Below are 21401 nucleotides of genomic sequence, written 5' to 3' on the forward strand. Positions count from 1 at the left end.
CTTGAATTTTATGTTTCAAAAATAAATTTTTGAAAAATGGGTGAGTTTTTTTTAAAAGATTATATAGATTAAATTATATATGTCTATAATTATATATCTGTGTATATATAATTCGTAATTATAAATACATTCAAAACCTCCAGTATATGCAACTTTTGTTGGTGGGATGGAGCTGTCTCATACTGGCTCACAAGAGTGATGTTGAGCATCGCTCTTCAACTTCATCGCTCTTCATGTTTAGTGGCTTGACTTTGGTTGACTGAAAGAGACCTTGATCAGAATACTGACATCACAGAAACCAGCAAAGGCTAAAGTCAGGCTTCTTCCTCTTTTTTTAAGGAAGACTTTTTTCTTTTCCTTCCTTGTTCCCTTCCTCCCTTCCTTTCTCTCTCTTTTACTTTCTTTCTTATTCTTTTGCTCTTTCTTTACAACTGGTGATATCCATTCTGAATTAGGTACCATATCGTTTTTGTTTTTAAATCTCCAGTATGTAAGAAGAAAACAAAATTCTTTGTTATTTTTATGTGTTTTTTGTGCATGTCACTTCAGTTCAGTCGCTCCGTCATATCCAACTCTTTGCGACCCCATGGACTGCAGCGTGTCAGCCCTCCCTGTCCATTACTAAATCCCCGAGTTTACTCAAACTCATGTCCATTGTGTCGGTGATGCCATCCAACCATCTCATCCTCTGTCATCCCCTTCACCTCCCATCTTCAACCTTTCTCAGCATCAGGGTCTTTTCCAATGAGTCAGTTCTTCACATCAGGTGGCCAAAGAATTGGAGTTTCAGCTTCAGCATCAGTCCTTCCAATGAATATTCAGGATTGATTTCCTTTAGGATAGACTGGTTTGATCTCCTTACCATCCAAGGGACTCTCAAGAGCCTTCTCCAATTCAAAAGCATCAATTCTTCAGCATCCAGATTTCTTTCTTCTTCAACTCTCACATCCATACATGACTACTGGAAAAACCATAGCTTTGAGTAAATGGACCTTTGTTGCTAAAGTAATGTCTCTGCTTTTTAATATGCTGTCTGGGTTGGTCATAGCTTTTCCTCCAAGGAGCAAGCACTGTTTAATTTCAAGGCTGCAGTCACCATCTGCAGTGATTTTGGAGCCCCCCAAAATAAAGTCTCTCACTGTTTCCATTGTTGTGCATGTATCCCACAGGTATTGTTATTTTCCTTAGTTGTGTAAGAAAAAAGCAACTTCTGCATCTTTCCCTCTCTTCAGAGTGCCTAAATGCCACTGTGCCTATGGAAGTCAAAGTCGTTAGAGTCTCATAGCATCTTCTCTTATGAAAGAGGAGGAAGGCTGAGACTTCCCTGTGCTCTCTCTTCCTTGGTTATTTCAGCACTGCAGTTTATATCAGTTTACTTTCTGATATTTGATTTTTCTTCTTTCTCATTTATAGACATGGGTTTGGAATGAATGCTCTTGCTTTGGATGGCTCCTGACACTGTTCCTCCTTTAACCCTTGCCGGGAATTCTAATTCCTGTCTTTGGCCTTCTGCAATCAATCCTGAGATTGGTTATTGCCTCCTGACTCCACTATCACCTTCCTCATACCCCTGTTTTCACCTCCGAATATTCCTACTATCACAAGAACAAACATTCATGGATGCCTCATTCAACTGGTTGAACCATACAGGACTTGGTGATACTCAAGTGATTTCTTACATACACTTCTGCCACTGGGCTCAAAGATAACCAGAAAATGGTTATTAAAGTCACAGTTTTTGCTATTTGCTTTTCATGATTCCAGGTAATTAGGAAAGTAAAGACAGTTCTCTCTCACTGTTTTTAACCAAAGCCTTAGCTTTTCAATAAACTGTAAAGCAACTATTTCAGCATAAAATGACACTACTGAAGGATATTTTCATCTTAGTTCACAGGTAAAATATACAATGGTAACAACATCAACAAGTACATTTCATGTGGATAAAGAGAATGTGTAATAATGTAAAGTGAAGCTTGAGGGTCAGTGTTAACTTCTTAGTGGGAACACAGATTTTGGCATATCTCAAACATTACGTAAAGGGACTTTTTCTCTTCATATTGTATGCCTTTTTGAGGGAAGGAATGGTAAGAACAGGACTGTGTTTACATAAGAACAAAAGTTTTTAAACTTGGGGTTAATAAGGACTATCCAAAACTAGATTTGGGGCCAAAGTATTTACTTACCACAGCATTTTTATTACTTAAAACAATCTTTCAATGCCTTATATTATGAAATACTGTTAAACTCCAAACATGGAGATCAACCTCTCAAATCTTTCCTCCAGTAGGAGTCACTACCCAGAGAACAAGACGTTAGTGTGGTCAGGTTCTACCTCAATCCTTGAGCTAGAGATGCTCTATTCATAGGTCAGCTGGCAATGATTCACTAGGCACAGCATTTCTGCTTAACGTGGGTCTCCTCTGAAAGCAATCTTTGCTGAAGTGTTCCTCCTGGGCAGCGGAGAATTTGTAGGGTCTGCGTTATGGTTTCATGACTCCCCTGCTTAGTCCTACTTACTTTCTTTTCCTTTCACTGATGTTCCTCCTTGATGTCATTCTTGACTCCATCACAGTGTTTGCTTCTCAACAAACAGATGTTGACACTGCAGTGGGTGAAAAAGGAGAAGAAATGAAAAGGAAAAAAATAATAAAGAAATCTGACCACTAGATGGCAGTGTGAAAGGGAGAAGAAATACCATGCTAATAGATCCAACCAGTCCATTCTGAAGGAGATCAGCCCTGGGATTTCTTTGGAAGGAATGATGCTAAAGCTGAAACTCCAGTACTTTGGCCACCTCATGCGAAGAGTTGACTCATTGGAAAAGACTCTGATGCTGGGAGGGATTGGGGGCAGGAGGAGAAGGGGACGACAGAGGATGAGATGGCTGGATGGCATCACTGACTTGATGGACGTGAGTCTGAGTGAACTCCGGGAGTTGGTGATGGACAGGGAGGCCTGGCGTGCTGCAATTCATGGGGTCGCAAAGAGTCGGACACGACTGAGCGATTGAACTGAACTGAATAGTAAGCCAGTGGATTGAAACATGCATATTCCCATATGTAAAATAGATGACAGTGCAATTTCCGTGCATGAAGCAGGGCACTCAAAGCTGGTGTTCTGGGACAACCCAGAAGGTTGGGGTGGGGAGGAAGGTGGGAGGGGGGTTCAAGTTGGGGGGACACCTGTACACCCATGGCTGATCAAGTCAAGGTATGATAAAAAGCACCACAATATTGTAAAGTAATTAGCCTCCACTTAAAATAAATAAATTAAAAAATAATAGTAAAATAAATAAAATAGTGGGATTCTGAGCTAGTATGGGTGAAAATGGCACAGGGACAAGAGTCAGTTTTTTTTTTTTCCCCCCCGAGAGAATAAGTACATGTGAGAAAAAATATATAACAAAAATGCCAACTCCCAGTTACAGGAAACACTGGTATATCACAGGTGGTCAGGAGGATTTTTTTTTTTTTTTTTTTGTAAGGGAAGAGAAGAAAATCATGCTGTTTTGTGTGAGGACAGGTCAGTTCTCTTATAGAATTTGGTATTTGCAAGTGCAGAGATGGTTAAAAGTTGGTAACATAGAATATGCAGAAAAGAGGGTAGTTATAACTTGTCCAAATTTTTCTAAATAGATGATGTCTTTGTTATCTAATTGATAACAAACCTGGGCTTTATTTTTCATAATTAAATTTAACAAATTTCTAATTTAATTACTGAATAATTAAAGAAAAAGGTATTTGGGAAAGATAAAAACAAAATCTAAGACAGAAAAAATAAATACCATTTGTCAGTATTAAAAATTCCAGAAAAATGTCAGGAATTATCTGTTTCATGAAAGAAAGCCTGAGCATTTAATTTTAATGTAGAAATGCATGAAAAAATCAGCTTTGAAGATGAACATAATTAAAGCAAATATTAATCTTGAGTTATGAAAATTAAAGTATGTTCAAAGGAAAAATGTCTTCATGAATCTTTAGAACTATGTTTAATAAGAAAACCATGACCTAATAGTACCATTTTTCACCAAGGACACATTTTCAAAGAGAATGGCATTTGTGTTTTGTGGCTTACCGCACACCCTTACGGAGGGGATATAAAAGTCTGCATGCAGTTAGTGACCTACATTCTCAGGAAACTCACCTTCAACATCCAACCACACCTTCAGCCTCTGACACGATGCGCTACTACTACGGCAAGTACCATGGCAGCCTCGGCTGTGGCCTTGGTGGTTTGGGTGGCCTGGGCTATGGCTTTGGTTCCAGCTATGGCCTTGGATGTTATGGTGGTTATGGCTTTGGCTACTTTCACCCCACTTTCTATGGAAGATATTCATCAACTAGACTCTTTTGAAAGACCTGATCATTATTTGGGGACTCAATGTTTATCCAATTTTCATTCTCTAATACTTCAAAGATGTTACCACCATGCACTTACAACTTTTCCGATTGGCAGATGTCCATATCTCTAATGGATGATTTGAATGCTCTACCAAGATGTAGTTAAATGCTCTGCAAAATGATCTATTTTGTCTTCCTTTTCATTCTGTGATATTTCTGAACTTGCTTTTGAATAAATACTTGTTTTGGTGAACATTAAATATCAAGCTTTATCTCCTTCAATCATTTCAAAACTCTAAGTACTTATTTTTTTCTAAAATTTAGGAGTATTATTGCATTGAAACATATTTTCCTATGGAACATGTTTACTTTGTATTCATGCTTCCTTAGAAATAATCCTTACTTATAACTAAAGTATAACTCATGTAGATGATTTATTTTGCTAAATTAATGCTTCTATTTTTTAAAATATGGACTCCTATACAACCAAATATATCCAGACATTCTGAATACTTATGAAGAGATCTCCTTCATCAACAATATGTAAATATGTGAAATTTGATGGAACATCTATTCTTTCATTTAATGAAAAGTTAGGAGACTTTCAGCCCTGTAGGAAGTTCTTTTTGTGTGTTATACTTACCCAGAAGGTATTCTTATTTTTTTGAGCTCATAACGAAAGCAGTGTCCTTGATTTGTAGCTCACTATTCCAAATCTTTTTGTTTCAGTGTCCTTCTTGTATAATTTATCAATAAATGTGGAAGCTCTATGAAAGAGAGAAAAACCTAAGAATTCACCACAGTTAAGATTTTTGGTTAGCTCAGGATTATAGCACATACAAATCAACATTTGAAATAGACTCTCACTTTAAACTCACTTAGAACTTAGAAATTGACTCTGAATTAATGTTCCTAGTTCTTTTTCCAATTTCAGTTCAGTATTTGTCTTGGTTTTTCATTTACACCTTGATCAGAATTCTATTCCAGAGATGGATGATTGATTTTTGTGGGAGTTTTTGTTTCCTTGTATATTAGCCTTCACCTTTGAGTCCTGCATAAATAGGTTTACTAATATAACTCTCAGCAAACTGGGTGAATCCCATGGGCCTTCATAAGTCTGCAATGAATCTCACAGATACTTCCAACACTGTGCTTAAGAGAAAAATCATCCTAGGGTAAAGTTTATTCTTATTTCTTCTCATGTTCTTATGAAATAAGGAATGAATGCTTAGTATGCTGAATCATAGGAATTCTGATTAAAGATTTTACTTTTCAATCAATCTCAATAAACTTAGCATGTAATTTTACCTGAAAAATCTGATATTTAAGTTCAAAAATAAAAAAAAAATTCTCAAAATGACTGTGCTTTTTAAAAGTCCCTATTATTTAGAGATTCACATGATGATATTTATAGATAAAATGATATGATTACTGGGAGTTGTTTAAAAATTACAAAGCTGATAACAAGAAAAAGGGCAGAGGTATAGAGGAAATATGATAGGTCACAAGGTGATAATATATGAAGATAGGTTATTTATATAATTATTCTCTTTGCCATACTATATTTATATTTTATGGCCATAACTAAATATTTCACTGTGTGGCATGGGAAATAAAGCACAAGATTTAAAGAACAGGGAAAGATGAATCAATATAAGCAAATTTATAACAAAGAAGACTGTGTTTCATCTTAATTAAAAACATTTTAACTAGTTAGGTAAAGGAATATCAGATGAGAAGAGAATGACATTATCATGGGCACAAAGAAGAGAATATAGTATTCTTGAGGTTATGGAGTAATTGTCATTTGAGGAGAAATATTGACTTGTTAAAAAGAATACAGCTTACAGAGAGCTTTAACTGACTGACAAAAAGATTTGACTTTTCCATATTTTGTAGACTTTGATGAAAAGATAGCAAAGAAAAACTAAATTTAGAAAACCCACAGATAAGCAGACATATTGCTTCTCCAATAATAAAGAAAAGAGAGAGAAGAGAAAAAGGAAGAAAAGAAGGAAACAAGGAAGAAAGGGGGAGGATAGGAGGAAGAAAGAGAGTCTGTAGTAACATAGCCCAGTTAGAGTAGTGTGTGTGTGTGTGTGTGTGTGTGTGTGTGGTGTCATAAATTCAAAACCATGAAACTTTGCAAGACCACACAATATATTATTTTCATTTGCTAAAAGCAAATATTTTACATGTATTTTATCTTTGTTTAAATTCACTTAGTTAATAGACAATAATTTTTATAATTTATATATATATATTTTAATAAAACAATATTTTCATCATGTGCTTTGTTTCTGGTCATTATAACTATTTCATGATTATTAGTTAATATAATTTTGCTATTCTGAGGAATGATCTGATGCTACTATCAAATATGCTAATTACACTACTCAAATATCAAAGGTAAAAATGTGATGTAGGAAAATATAATTTGCTTTATGGTTTGTAATTATTACTTAGCATTCATTTTGTTCACTAGCAAACATCTCAAAATGTCCCTTCAAAATTTGAGAATATTGTTAACTGGATCCATGGTAACCTTCCAAAAACTGACTTAAGGTAAAATATTAATGTATCTCTAAATAACTGAAGCTCTAAAGTTGCCTTTTGTTGACTTCTACTTGAGATATTTTTCAAAAACATTATTTTTGATTTTGTATTACTCTCCAAAGCTTTTATCTCAAATATGCACTAAACAGATATATGAAGTATTTCACTCATTTATTAAAAAGCAAGCACTGGTCATAATGATTTTTACTTTTGACAGGAAATCAATCTCTATCAGCTTATATTCACTTAAAAGTTAAAATAAGATAATATAAAGAATCGAAAATTGTAGCTTGGTAATGTTTCTATTTTTATTCAGTGACCCATATGAGTACTGTTCCTTTAATATCCTTTAATATCATATACTTTATATTCATCTGGTGGTGCTAGTGGTAAAGAACCTGCCTTCCAAAGCAGAAACCATAGAGACATGGATTTGATCCATGGGTCAGGAAGATCGCCTGGAAGAGGGCATGGTAACCCTCTCCTGTATTCTTACCTGGAAAATCCCATGGACAGAGGAGCCTGGTGGGCTACAGTGCATAGGTTTGCACAGAGTGGGACACGACTCAAGCAACTTAATATTATTTCTATCTTATATCCATCCTTTGCCACTTTGGCCATCCCTGTTACTAGAACCCTAAGTCCAGCTCTTATAGTGTTTGATTACACTATGGTTAGTGGGCTATTGTCTAAGTCATCTCCTTACTCTCCAGATCTCCCTACACTGCCCAACTTGAACCAAAAACCAAGTATTTTTGCAATTTCACTTCTTTATAGTACTTCCTTGGCCAAAAATTAGAGGGTTACTCCATAAACAACAAACTTTTAAACACAAATCTCAAACTTTTCATTTTACTTGAATTGTTTCCAGATTTATTGACATATGATCAGCATACAATGCACACACTTAACGAATACAACATACAACAAGGTGATAGAATGCATATATATACTGTGAAATGATTACCACAATAGGGTTAGTTTAACACTTCCACCACCTCATATAATTGTCATTGTTTTGTGTGTGTAAGGCCATTTAAGATTTACTCTTATAGCAACTCTCAAGTATGTGACAGTATTATTAACTATAGCCATTAACTATAGCATTAAATCCCAGAATTTATTAATCTTATAAGTGGAAGTGGGTAGCCTTTGAACAACATTTCCCTATTTGCTCCAGCTCCCAGTCCCTAGAGGAGAAGGCAATGGCAACCCACTCCAGTACTCTTGCCTGGAGAATCTCAGGGACGGCAGAGCTTGGTGGGCTGCCGTCTATGGGGTCACGCAGAGTCAGACACGACTGAAGCAACTTAGCAGCAGCAGCATCCAGTCCCTAGAAACCATCACTCTACTCTCTCTTTACAACTTCTACTCTTTTAGATTCTGCATGTAAGTGAGATCATACAATATTTATCTTTCTCTGTCTAGACCATTTTGCTGTAATCTGTGTACTTCCCAAATATACTTAGCTTATATATAAACTCTGCTCTTGCTACACTGATCTACATGTACATGTCTAGCTTACATGTGGTTGAATCTTGACTCAGAGCTTTAGCTAAAGTCATTGCATCCTTATAGTTTGTCTTTCTCTTTAATGTTTTATTGAGTTTTATGCATTCTTCACATCCAGTGTGCCCCACCTTCTCCATAATTCTTTGATGAATGAAGCTATCCCAGGAAATCTGAAGCTCTTCTGCACTGTTTCTGAAATAAGGACCAGTCCTGGGTGTTCACTGGAAGGACTGATGCTGAGGCTGAAACTCCTGTACTTTGACCACCTCATGCAAGAGTTCACTCACTGGAAAACGCCCTGATGCTGGGAGGGATTGGGGGCAGGAGGAGAAGGGGATGACAGAGAATGAGATGGCTGGATGGCATCACCAACTTGATGGACGTGAGTTTAAGTGAACTCCAGGAGTTGGTGATGGACAGGAAGGCCTGGTGTGCTGCAATTCATGGGGTCGCAGAGTCAGACACGACTAAGCAACTGAACTGAACTGAACTGAACTGACCTTTTATTTTGCCTTCTCTATACTCCCTCATGTGGCTCAATCTGTTGTTCCACCCCACCCCTACTCCTAGGCTACAATACTCAGAAAGCCATAGACACCCCAGACACACACATTTTGAGACCACAGCTGAAGGGAAGCTTTTCTAAGTCCATGAGTGGCCATTTTATATTTTTCCCTTTAATCATCTACTTTTTTCAAAGCACAGTGAAATAAGTTTCATATTCAAGCTATTCAATAAAATTCATCGTTTGAATGAATCCTCATTTCACTTGTAATCCTTTCTGTGTGCAATCTAAACTTTGAAGGCTTCTGTTCTCTACATAATTGTTCTATTTTCTATTAAATAAAAAATTAAGAATTTTTGTTTTGGTCTGACATGGTCAGAGCTTGAAAATTGTCAGTCTGGTGTTTCCAACAAGAAAAAAGCTGCACCAACTAAAAATCAATGACTATCCTAGAATCCAGTAGAAAACTGAGTTTGCAGGACAAACCACCCTAAAATCTGAAGAAATGGGAGAATCCATAGTCACAATAGTGATCTGCTTACTAATGGAAGCCTCTGAAGTCATAAACTCTTACAAGTACTCAAATTGTAATTGTGACAAATTACTAGACGCTGAGTATGGATTTGTGTAAGAGGGAGAAACTAGAAGGGGCTTTGGTCTTAGAGGGACCCACACTTTTATGGGCTTTATCCATAAGAAATCTACCAGGTTCTCACTGTGAAAATCTGGGAAAGAGCCCTTATTTGCTCTGGCAGTGGGGAGTGGAAGACCCTTGTGAAAGACACCCAGAGACACCCAGAGACACCCAGGGCCCTGACTGTAACTGGGAAGGTCTTGATTCAAGGAGAATGGGCTACCATAGCCTTGTCCCAGAGTCCGAGAAGAAAGGCATTCCTCTCACTCAACCTCCCTGTAGTTTCCCTGTCTCACAAAAGTCAGGGCAGAGAAATTAAGATTTGTTTCATTTCCTGCCTTCCAAATCTCATGCAAAATGTTCCTTTCAGCCCTAGCTAACCTAGAACTTGAGCTTCCCTTGTGGTTCAGCTGGTGAAGAATCTTCCTGCAATACGAGAAACCTGGGTTTGATCCCTGGGCTGGGAAGATCCCCTGGAGAAGGGAAAGGCTACCCACTCCAGTACTCCTGCCTGGAGAATTCCATGGACTATATAGTCCATGGGGTCACAAAGAGTCGGACATGACTGAGTGACTTCCACTTTCACTTTTCAACCTAGAACTATATAGGCAGGAGATTTCTTGAAAACTTTTCTCAGTTTAGCTAAATTTTCAAAATGCAATCTGACACAAGACGTTGTTGTTGCTGTTTGGTCGTTAAATCATGTCTGACTCTTCGCAACCCTGTGGACTACAGCATACCTGGGCTGCCTGTTTCTCACTGTCTCCCAGAGTTTGCCCAAGTTCATGTCCATTGAATCAATGATGCCATCCAACCATCTCATCCTCTGTCGCTCTCCTCTCCTTTTGCCCTCAATGTATGTTTCATCAAAAAGTCAGTGCTAACAAGTTGAATTATGTCTCCTAAAAAGAAATCGTGAAGTGTAACCTGGGTACCTGTGAATGGGAGCTTGTTTAGAAAGAGGGTCTTCACAGAAGTAACCTAGTTATGATGAGATTACATTGGGTTAGGATGGACCTTAGATCCAATTGTTGATGTCCTTATTAGAAGACAGAGATTTAGAAGCACACATGTGTGCATGCACACGTAAGGAGAGAGGAAGGCCACTGATGACTGAAACAAAGACTGGAATGATGGAGCAACAAGACAAGAAATGCTAAGACTTACCAAGAACCACCAGAAGCTAGGGAGAGCCAAAGAATAATTTTTCCTCAGAGCATATAAATTTATAGGGAGCATAACCCTATAAATATCTTGATTTTAGACTTCTAGCTTTTAGAACTGTGATAACATACATTTCTTATTTTAAGTGAAACGGGAAACAATTACCCAAAGAAATGTGTGGTACCATTTCACAGCAGTCCTAGGAAGCTAACACAATGGTATTATTTGCATTGTAACACAAATACTCGTCTATGGAGTTTGTCTTTACAAATTAGAGGGATTGAAATGTAGTAACACAGAAAATGGAAACAAAGAAGATGAATATATTTTCTTTTTTTTTCTAAATAAGCAGTCTTTAATTTTTGCATTCGTTTCAATCATTCATGGTTATTTAATACTTGATACCCTGGTTTATTAAAAGCCAAAGAGAAGAAGAGACAGAAAATGTGATATTTAAAGCAGATGGAAATTGTATACAAGAAAACATGAAGAAGATATTGTCTGGTAAGGACAAATATCTCAGGAAATCAGAAACAATCTATCTATTGCAAAGGACCTTATATTTTAACTGTAGGAGTATAAGTAATTGATATGAAAGGAAAATAAAAATTAAAATGTTTTCAAAGAAAAAATTTCACACATCTTTGGTGTTCCTCCTTCATAAGAAAGCTATGAGTTAATAGTACTGTTTTTCAACAAAGGTGGATTTTCAAAGATAATGACACTTGTGTGTTGTGGTTTACCACACCCACAATGAAGGAGTATAAAAGTCCAGGTGCAGCTGGTGGTATTCATTCTGAGGAGAGTCACCTTCGACATCCATCCAAATCCTCAAGCCCTGACACAATGAGCTACTACTACGGCAACTGCTACGGTGGCCTTGGCTACGGCCTCGGTGGTTTCAGAGGGCTGGGCTATGGCTACGGCTCCAGTTATGGCCTTGGAGGCTATGGAGGTTATGGCTGTGGCTACTTCCGTCCCTCTTTCTATGGAAGATACTTGTCCTCCAGATTTTACTGAAGTCACTGTCCTCTATAGCAGTCTGTTTCCCTGATCCAGAATTCATCACCTAGACTGCTTATCTTCACTCCTGCTATGCTACTGACATGAAGCGTCTTTCTTTATCCCTTCTGTGATTCTTCTGGGGGTATTTTCCAATAAAATTTATGAACATTCAGAACCTTGTTTCATTATTTTTGTCAGTGTAAATGTACTTTTTATACATCAGCGTGGCCCGTTTGATTAATATACTGGGTTGGGACATTTTCTCCACAGTTATTTACACTTCCTTGGCTATGGTGGTTGTTTAGTTGCTAAGTTGTGTCTGACTCTTGTGACCTCATGGACACACCAGGCTCCTGTGTTCATGAGATTTCCTGGGCAAGAATGCTGGAGTGCATTGCCATTGCCTTTTGCAGGGGATCTTTCGACTCAGGGGTTGAATGCATGTCTCTTGCCTTTCCTGCCTTGCAGATGAATTCTTTACCACTGAGCCACCAGGGAAGCTCCATTTAGTTCCTTAGAAATGATCTTATTAACTTTTAGACAATAACTTCTATGTAAAAGTGAAAGTTGCTCAGTCATGTCTGACTCTTTTGCAACCCAATCGATTATACAGTCCATGGAATTCTCCAGGCCAGAATACTGGAGTGGGCAGCCTTTCCCTTCTCCAGGGGATTTTCCAACCCAGGGATCAAACCCAGGTCTCTTGCATTGCAGACAGATTCTTTACCAGCAGAGCCACAAGGGAAGCCCAGTAACTTCTATACCTCATGTGATAACTTGCCCAGACATTATTCCCTTTTTTATTTGACATTCTACAGAAGCAAAATAAGTATTTTGTGTCTAATAAGTGCCTAAGTAGACACAACCTAGTTCTTCAGAATAGCACTTTCTTTACAAAGTTACTAGTTTAATACACTAAATACTTTATCCTCAGTATACCAGGAAAATAGTATTTTTGAGCATATATACTCTTTAAAAGCTGCTACTTGTATGAGCTTTGTAAGGAAGAGTTGCTCATGCTTTTTGCTCAGACTTTGTTCAATATGTCAACCACCAGGTACGGCCTCAGAACACAACGACAGTGGTACACATTGTTTAAGTTTTCTCCCCCTCTCATCCCTTGTACCCAAACATATACACACTGTCCACTCCAGAAGCTTCAGCTGGACTATATGCACTCCTACGCGTAAAGTAATAGCCAGTGGGGAGTTGCTGTGTAACACAGGGAGCTCAGAGGTGCTCCGTGATGTCCTGGGAGGGATGTTCAAGAGGGAGGGGATATATGTGTACTTATGGCCGATTCATGTTGTGTGGCAGAAACCAGTGCAACATTGTAAAGAAAGCACCCTCCGATTGTAAATAAATTAAACAAATAACAACAAAACCCAGAGTCTGGGGTTTTCTTTGTCTATGTTCAGACTTTATTTTAACACTTTAATATGTAACTAAATTTTCAAGTTTTACACTACATTTTTTTATAAATTAAAAATAATTGAGACTTGAATCAATGTTTATATAATTTGTCTAACTCAGGTTGAGTAGTGGAATTTGCTCCTCATTTAAATCTTGAGCAGAATTTTACTGTAGCTGTTTGTGTGTGTGTGTGTAGGGGGGCTTCCTCCAAACCTAAGACTGAGTTATTAATTTTTATCTTGTATTCTCATAATTATGGTCTTGAGATCCCTACTCTTTAAATTTTAAACATGGTATGATTCCCAATATAACTCTCATTTAATTAGATAAGTTGCACACGTTTTCTCAGCTCTCCAGTGAGTCATATTAGTATATTTCAGTAACATGTGCATAAACTAATGGTTGTGCTGACTTTTTATGATTTAGTGACTGGAGGAATGATTTGGAGGATGAGTTTCATTGATTCAAGCTAGAAGTAGGAATCTTCAATTCCATCATTAGCTGTCACTTACACAGCATTAAATTGAACCTAACAGGAAGTTTTAATTAATGGGGCTTAAATTCCAGGAAATAAATAATAATTTAAAAATCACACACCCAATACTTTGTTTTAAAGAGAACATTTTTGTATCTACCAGGCATATGTTGAAATATTTATGGACCCCCAAAGCAAGGCAACTCAAAATGATGCATCAGTGAAAGAAGCATGTGAGGCTCAGTTTGAAATACAGTTGACCTTGACTTGATAATTCATTGAAGTAAATGAATGAAAAAAAAAGAAAAAGAAAAAGTAAATGAATGATTGGTGGGAATTGTCTATATTGTATTACTATACTTATGTATTTAAATTTTTGTCCATCACCATAATTTCAGAAGGCTTAGTGCCAAAGAATTGATGCTTTCAAACTGTGGTTAAGGAAAGGACTATCGAGAATCCCTTAGATAGCAAGGAGATTAAATCAGTCTATCCTAAAGGAAACCAACCCTGAATATTCATTGGAAGGACTGATGCTGAAGTTTCAATACTTTGGCCACCTGATGCGAAGAGTCAATTCATTGGAAAAGACCCTGATACTGGGAAAGATTGAGGGCAGGAGGAGAAAAGGGTGAGCTAGTTGGATGAGATAGTTGGATAGCATCACTGACTCAATGGACATGAATCTGAGCAAATTCTGGGGTACAGGAAAAGATGGAGAAGCATGAAGTGCTATAGTCCATGGGGTCACAAAGAATCAGACACAACAATTGAACAACAATAACAAATAATTCAGAAACAAATTTTATGAGAAGACTAAATGGTATTTAAGCAAATTAGAGAAAAGTAGAGTTGAAGAAGAAAACAGCATGTGCATTGTCACAAAGAAAGATAAGAAAAGTATTTCCCATAGGATAAAGAAGGAATTGGAGCTTTAGGGTCTTTGCTGGGTTATTAAAGTGAATAACATATATGAACACCTTTAAATAATTAAAATAATTTTATTTTGTATTGCCACAAATTTAAAAAATTACTGTCAGAAAAAAATGTTTAAAAGAAAGCATTTGGAATCCAGATAAAGTCTTGTGATCTTGGCACAATTTCAAAGAAGTCCCAACTCAAACACTATCCCATATATAGGTTTTGGCATAGAAAGGAAAGAAGTTTGAGGAACTATATTTCAAGATGTCATGCACACATCATATGGGGGCTGATTAAAAAAAGAAGACTGCAAGTTGAGTTCAAGTTTCCAGGACTGGAGACCTGAATACAGTTGCTGCTCATCATATTATGAACAGAGAAGTAGCTACACATATGAATAAAAGAAAAGAAGCTTTGATCTCAGAATATTTGCGTCTACACAGACACTTTGCTTGCCAAATGAAAATACCTTGTTGACATAATGGAATGATGGATGTTTTCATCTAATTATACTTTTGCATAATTTTACTTATAAATTATTTGTAATTTCAAAGAAACACCTCAAAATATATTTTGTGCACAGCCGATAATTGCATCTCAAATTCAGAGTAAAGGAGTCAAAGTGACTTTCCAAATTTGGTTTTAGCACCAAAATATTTATTTTTTTAGAGTTTTCCTTTTATCATTACCATTAGGTTACCTTGCTGTGTTCTCATTCTTCGATAGTATTTACAAAATATATTTCCCCTCCAATTGGTTGTTGACTGACTAAAATTCCAAGGAAATGGCTTTAATTCCTAATTATTTAAATCATGTAGTTTAGATAAAGATATTGAGAAATCTTAGAACCTGATACAAAAATTAAGAAAGAATTATTTGTTTAATTTTTGATAAGGTTAACTTAAAAGGGGCAGCACATTATATTTAAATAAGGAACGATAATAATTGTGGCTTGTAAGTTTCATGTTTGTCTCTGAAGTGAAGTCGCTCAGTTGTGTCTGCCTCTTTGCAACCCCATGGACTGTAGACCACCAGGGTCCTCTGTCTATGGGACTTTCCAGGCAAGACTATTGGAGTGGGTTGCCATTTCCTTCTCCAGGGGATCTTTCCAACCCAGGGATCAAACCTGGGTCTCCTACATTAAGACAGACACTTTACAGTCTGAGCCACCAAGGAAGCCCTTTGTCTCTAAACATCTAAATCTAAACAGCATTAATATGGCTGTTTTTTAAGAACATATGTTATGCTCATACTTTCTTGTCCCTTTTGCTTGTTTCATACTATGATAGGATATTGTGAAAGCTTCTCAAGTAGTCCTTTTGCTTTCAAGAATTCATCATACAATCTATATTTCAGAGAAATTATATATTCCTAAAACATCACTCTCTGAGCCTAGTCAGTTCAGTTCAGTCGTTAGTCGTGTCCGACTCTTTGCGACCCCATGAATCGCAGCACGCCAGGCCATCACCAAATCCCAGAGTTCACTCAGACTCATGTCCATCGAGTTGGTGATGCCATTCAGCCATCTTATCCTCTGTCAACCCCTTCTCCTCCTGCCCCAATCCCTCCCAGCATCATGGTCTGTTCCAGTGAGTCAACTCTTTGCATGAGGTGGCCAAAGTACTGGAGTTTCAGCTTCAGCATCAGTCCTTCCAATGAACACCCAGGACTGATCTTCTTTAGAATGGACTGGTTGGATCTCCTTGCAGTCCAAGGGACTCTCAAGAGTCTTCTCCAACACCACAGTTCAAAAGCATCAATTCTTTGGCGTTCAGCTTTCTTCACAGTCCAACTTTCACATCCATACATGACCACAGGAAAAACCATAGCCTTGACTAGACGAACCTTTGTTGGCAAAGAAATGTCTCTGCTTTTGAATATGCTATCTAGGTTGGTCATAACTTTCCTTCAAAGGAGTGTCTTTTAATTTCATGGCTGCAATCACCATCTGCAGTGATTTTGAAGCCCAAAAAAACACAGTCAGCCACTGTTTCCACTGTTTCCCCATCTATTTGCCATGAAGTGATGGGACCAGATGCCATGATCTTCATTTTCTGAATGTTGAGCTTTAAGCCAACTTTTTCACTCTCCACTTTCACTTTCCTCAAGAGGCTTTTTAGTTCCTCTTCACTTTCTGCCACAAGGCGGTGTCATCTGCATATCTGAGGTTATTGATATTTCTCCTGGCAATCTTGATTCCAGCTTGTGCTTCTTCCAGCCTAGCATTTCTCTTGATGTACTCTGCATATAAGTTAAATAAGCAGGGTGACAATATACAGCCTTGACCTACTCCTTTTCCTATTTGGAACCAGTCTGTTGTTCCAAGTCCAGTTCTAACTGTTGCTTCCTGACCTGCATACAGGCTTCTCAAGAGGCAGGTCAGGTGGTCTGGTATTCCTATCTCTTTCAGAATTTTAGCCCTGAACAAGATTATAGGATATAATGTATGGTCTTCCCTGCAGGTAACTTAGTATGCTTTCCAACCATCAATTATTTTTTATTTAGACTCTGCTCTCCAGCCACAATGTTTTGCTCACTGAGGACACACTTTGCCTTTGCTTACCAGTGTATCTGATCATAAGCTAAGACCATTTTCCTTGTTGGAACCGCCTTCTCTCTTCTTACTTTGTAGAATTCTTGCATGCATCCTCTTAGATGTAACTCATTGTACATTTCTACAAAATTCTTACTTGCATGACATTGCTGCTGCTGCTGCTGCTAAGTCACTTCAGTCGTGTCTGACTCTGTGCGACCCCATAGATGGCAGCCCACCAGGATCCCCTGTCCCAGGGATTCTCCAGGCAAGAACACAGGAGTGGGTTGCCATTTCCTTCTCCAATGCATGGAAGTGAAAAGGCAAAGTGAAGTCGCTCAGTTGTGTCTAACTCTTCGCAATCCCATGGACTGCAGCCTACCAGGCTTCTCCGTCCATGGGATTTTCCAGGCAAGAGTACATTGCAGCCACCTTAATAGTTAATTACTTTAAATACCCTTAAATCAGTGTAACTATCCATCATTTTGTTCCTCCATACACCTCTTTATGGTATTTGTAAGGAAAAGCACACAGTGCTTCATTCACTTCATCGAAGAACACACACACACATATGTGCGACCTGGTTTTTCCCAGGTGGTGCTGGTGGTAAAGAATCTACCTGTCCATACAGGAGATACACAGATGCAGGTTTGATCCATGGATTGGGAAGATCCCACGGAGGACGGATTGGCAATCCACTCCATATCCTTGCCAGGAAAACTCCATGGAGAGAGGAGCCTGACATACTACAGTCCATGGGGTCCCAAAGAGTTGGACATGACTGTGGGACTGAACACACGTACATACAACATAAAGAGACAAGCACATAAATGATTGCAAGTACAATTAAGTTGTGAGATTTAAAGTTCATTGAGCTGTCATTTATATATTTAAATTATCATCTATCACCTCCCTGTCCAAATGCTTATTATTGTTTCTTTCTCATTTTTGTCATTGTTTAGTCATCTGTTTAGTCACTAAGTCATGTCTGACTCTTTGGGACCCCATACACGGAAGCTCCCCAGGTTCCTCTATCATTTGAATTTCCCAGGCAAGAATACTGGACTGGGTTGCCAGTTCCTTCTCCAGGGGATCTTCCTGACTCAGGGATTGAACCCATATCTGCTGCATTGCAGATGGATTCTTCACCATTAAGCTACCTAGGAGGCCCTTCTTTCTCATAATAAAATCAAACATGATTTTACTGAATATATTTAGTTGTGATTCTCTTTTCAATTTGAAATGCAAAGTATGCCTTAATATATATACTTCTCTATTTATGGAAAGTTCATACAATATGAATTGGCATTTTAGGAAAAAAATTTAATAATCAACAAATATGTATTTTTTTTCCTTTTATGACATATTGTGTTTCAGGTGTCAGGTCATGCCCATGAAGTGCTTATAAAGCAGTTTCAGTAACCAGTTGAAAAATAGAAATTTATAAGAGGCAGTGTCAAGGTAAAAGAATAGATTTGTGTTTGTAGGTGTTTGTGAACTAGAAGTGTTGAAGGAAGCTATGAGGAAAGGGAGTTACTTTAGAATGAGAAAGGATGTCTGATAAAAAGCTTGGTGTGGAGGGATATATGTATACATGTGGCTGGCTCAGCTCGCTGAACTTCAGAAACTAACACAACATCATAAAGCAACTATAATACAAAAAATAAATAAAGAAAAACAAGCTTAAAGTGAAAAAGGCAATTGAAGTGTCAAGAGACAATCTGAGAGGGCTCATCTAGGTAGACTGGAGGTTTATTGTCAGTTGTAGTAACAAAAATTTGAGAAAGTAGGCTTAAATTATAACATAACTTGAAAATTATCTTTTTAGGTATGAAAGTGCTTAAGTAGCACCAACAGTAAAGAACGCGTCTGCCAATGCTGGAGATGTAAGAGATGTGGGTTTGATCCCTGAGTTGGGAAGATCCTCTGGAGGAGGACTTGGCAACCCACTCCAGTATGCTTGACTGGAAAGCCTCATGGACGGAGGAGCCTAGAGGGCTCTAGCCCATAGGGTCTCAAAGTCAAACACAACTAAAGCAACTTAGCATAGCATGAAAAATTATCATCAGGTCAGATCAGATCAGTTTCTCAGTCATGTCTGACTCTTTGCGGCCCCATGAATCGCAACACGCCAGGCCTCCCTGTCCATCACCAACTCCTGGAGTTTACTCAGACTCACGTCCATCAAGTCAGTGATGCCATCTAGCCATCTCATCCTCTGTCGTCCCCTTCTCCTCCTGCCCCCAATCCCTCCCAGCATCAGAGTCTTTTCCAATGAGTCAACTCTTCGCATGAGGTGGCCAAAGTAAAGGTTATCATACAAGTATGCAACAAAAAAGGAAAGTCACTACTTGTGCATACCTCCTTTCTAAAAATAAGTGTTCTTAATCATTTATGAATATTTAATATTTTAACCCATTTTTTCATCATAAATAATAAAGAAAATCATCATTGAAGAGAACATGTCTGAAACAAAATGGAGATACCATTGACTACAGTCAAAAGTTGTCTAAAATCAGGGACCCTGATCATTATGACGTAAAGTGTAGAAATATGCAAAAACACAAGCTTTGAAAACATGAAAATAATGATTAACCCACAGCTTGTCTCTGAAGAATGAGCATTCAATTAAAAGGAAAAACATAATTGTGCGTCTCTAGAATTATCCTTCATAAAGAAAGGTATGGCTTAATAGTTTTGTTTTTCACCGAACACAGGTTTTCAAAGAGAATAACACTTGTGTGTTGTGGTTTATTACACCCACATGGAGGGAGTATAAAAGTCCGGGTGTAACTAGTGATATTCATTCTCAGGAGAGTCACCTTCCACATCCATCCAAATCCTCAAGCCCTGACACAATGAGCTACTACTACAGCAACTGCTATGGTGGCCTTGGCTACGGCCTCGGTGGTTTCGGAGGCCTGGGCTATGGCTACGGCTCCAGTTATGGCCTTGGAGGCTATGGAGGTTACGGCTGTGGCTACTCCTATCCTTCTTTCTATGGAAGATATTCATCCTCTGAATTTTTCTAAAAATGCTTTCCAGTTACTCACCCACTATTTTCTTAATACTTTTAAACTAGATTAATTATATTGCTTGCTTCAAAATGAACACTGAAATTTTTGAGAAACCATTGAAGAAGTTATTGCAACACAGACTAACACCTTGAGTCAATGGAGATGTATGAATCTGGACCAGAGTTTGATCACTCAAATCAGACATTCTCATTCAGGAAATATTCCTGACATATAGCTTCTTTCCTAATTTATTCTGTGCTAATATTGGCATCAGATCAGATCAGTCACTCAGTCGTGTCCGACTCTGCGACCCCATGAATCACAGCACACCAGGCCTCCCTGTCCATCACCAACTCCCGGAGTTCACTCAGACTCACGTCCATCGAGTCGGTGATGCCATCCAGCCATCTCATCCTCTGTCATCCCCTTCTCCTCTTGCCCCCAATCCCTCCCATATCAGAGTCTTTTCCAATGAGTCAACTCTTCGCATGAGGTGGCCAAAGTACTGCAGTTTCAGCTTCAGCATCAGTCCTTCCAAAGAAAACCCAGGGCTGATCTCCTTCAGAATGGACTGGTTGGATCCCCTTCAAGTCCAAGGGACTCTCAAAAGTCTTCTCCAACACCACAGTTCAAAAGCATCAATTCTTCGGTGCTCAGCCTTCTTCACAGTCCAACTCTCACATCCATACGTGACCACAGGAAAAACCACAGCCTTGACTAGACGAACCTTTGTTGGCAAAGTAATGTCTCTGCTTTTCAATATGCTATCTAGGTTGGTCATAACTTTCCTTCCAAGGAGTAAGTGTCTTTTAATTTCATGGCTGCAGTCACCATCTGCAGTGATTTTGGAGCTCAGAAAAATAAAGTCTGACACTGTTTCCACTGTTTCCCCATCTATTTCCCATGAAGTGATGGGACCGGATGCCATGATCTTCATTTTCTGAATGTTGAGCCTTAAGCCAACTTTTTCACTCTTCTCTTTCACTTTCATCAAGAGGCTTTTTAGTTCCTCTTCACTTTTTGCCATAAGGGTGGTATCATCTGCATATCTGAGGTTATTGATATTTCTCCCAGCAATCTTAATTCCAGCTTGTGCTTCCTCCAGTCCAGCGTTTCTCATGATGTACTCTGCATAGAAGTTAAATAAACAGGGTGACAATATACAGCCTTGATGAACTCCTTTTCCTATTTGGAACCAGTCTGTTGTTCCATGTCCAGTTCTAACTGTTGTTTCCTGACCTGCATACAAATTTCTAAAGAGGCAGATCAGGTGGTCTGGTATTCCAATCTCTTTCAGAATTTTCCACAGTTTATTGTGATCCACAC

At 38.2% G+C, this 21401-nt stretch overlaps 1 protein-coding gene across 1 annotated transcript in view; it reads left to right on the top strand.

Annotated features, from left to right (window-relative positions):
• The first annotated feature begins 19916 nt into the window (after window positions 1–19916).
• LOC113897448 (keratin-associated protein 19-5-like) overlaps window positions 19917–21401 on the top strand; it is a 31779-nt gene continuing 30294 nt past the window's right edge. Inside the window, exon 1 of the mRNA XM_027550211.1 lies at window positions 19917–20025. Within this exon, the coding sequence (XP_027406012.1) occupies window positions 19917–20025 (109 nt within the window). The remainder of the gene's footprint in view (window positions 20026–21401) is intronic.

The sequence above is a fragment of the Bos indicus x Bos taurus genome, chromosome 1, assembly GCF_003369695.1.
Source record: "Bos indicus x Bos taurus breed Angus x Brahman F1 hybrid chromosome 1, Bos_hybrid_MaternalHap_v2.0, whole genome shotgun sequence".
Classification (NCBI taxonomy): domain Eukaryota; kingdom Metazoa; phylum Chordata; class Mammalia; order Artiodactyla; family Bovidae; genus Bos; species Bos indicus x Bos taurus.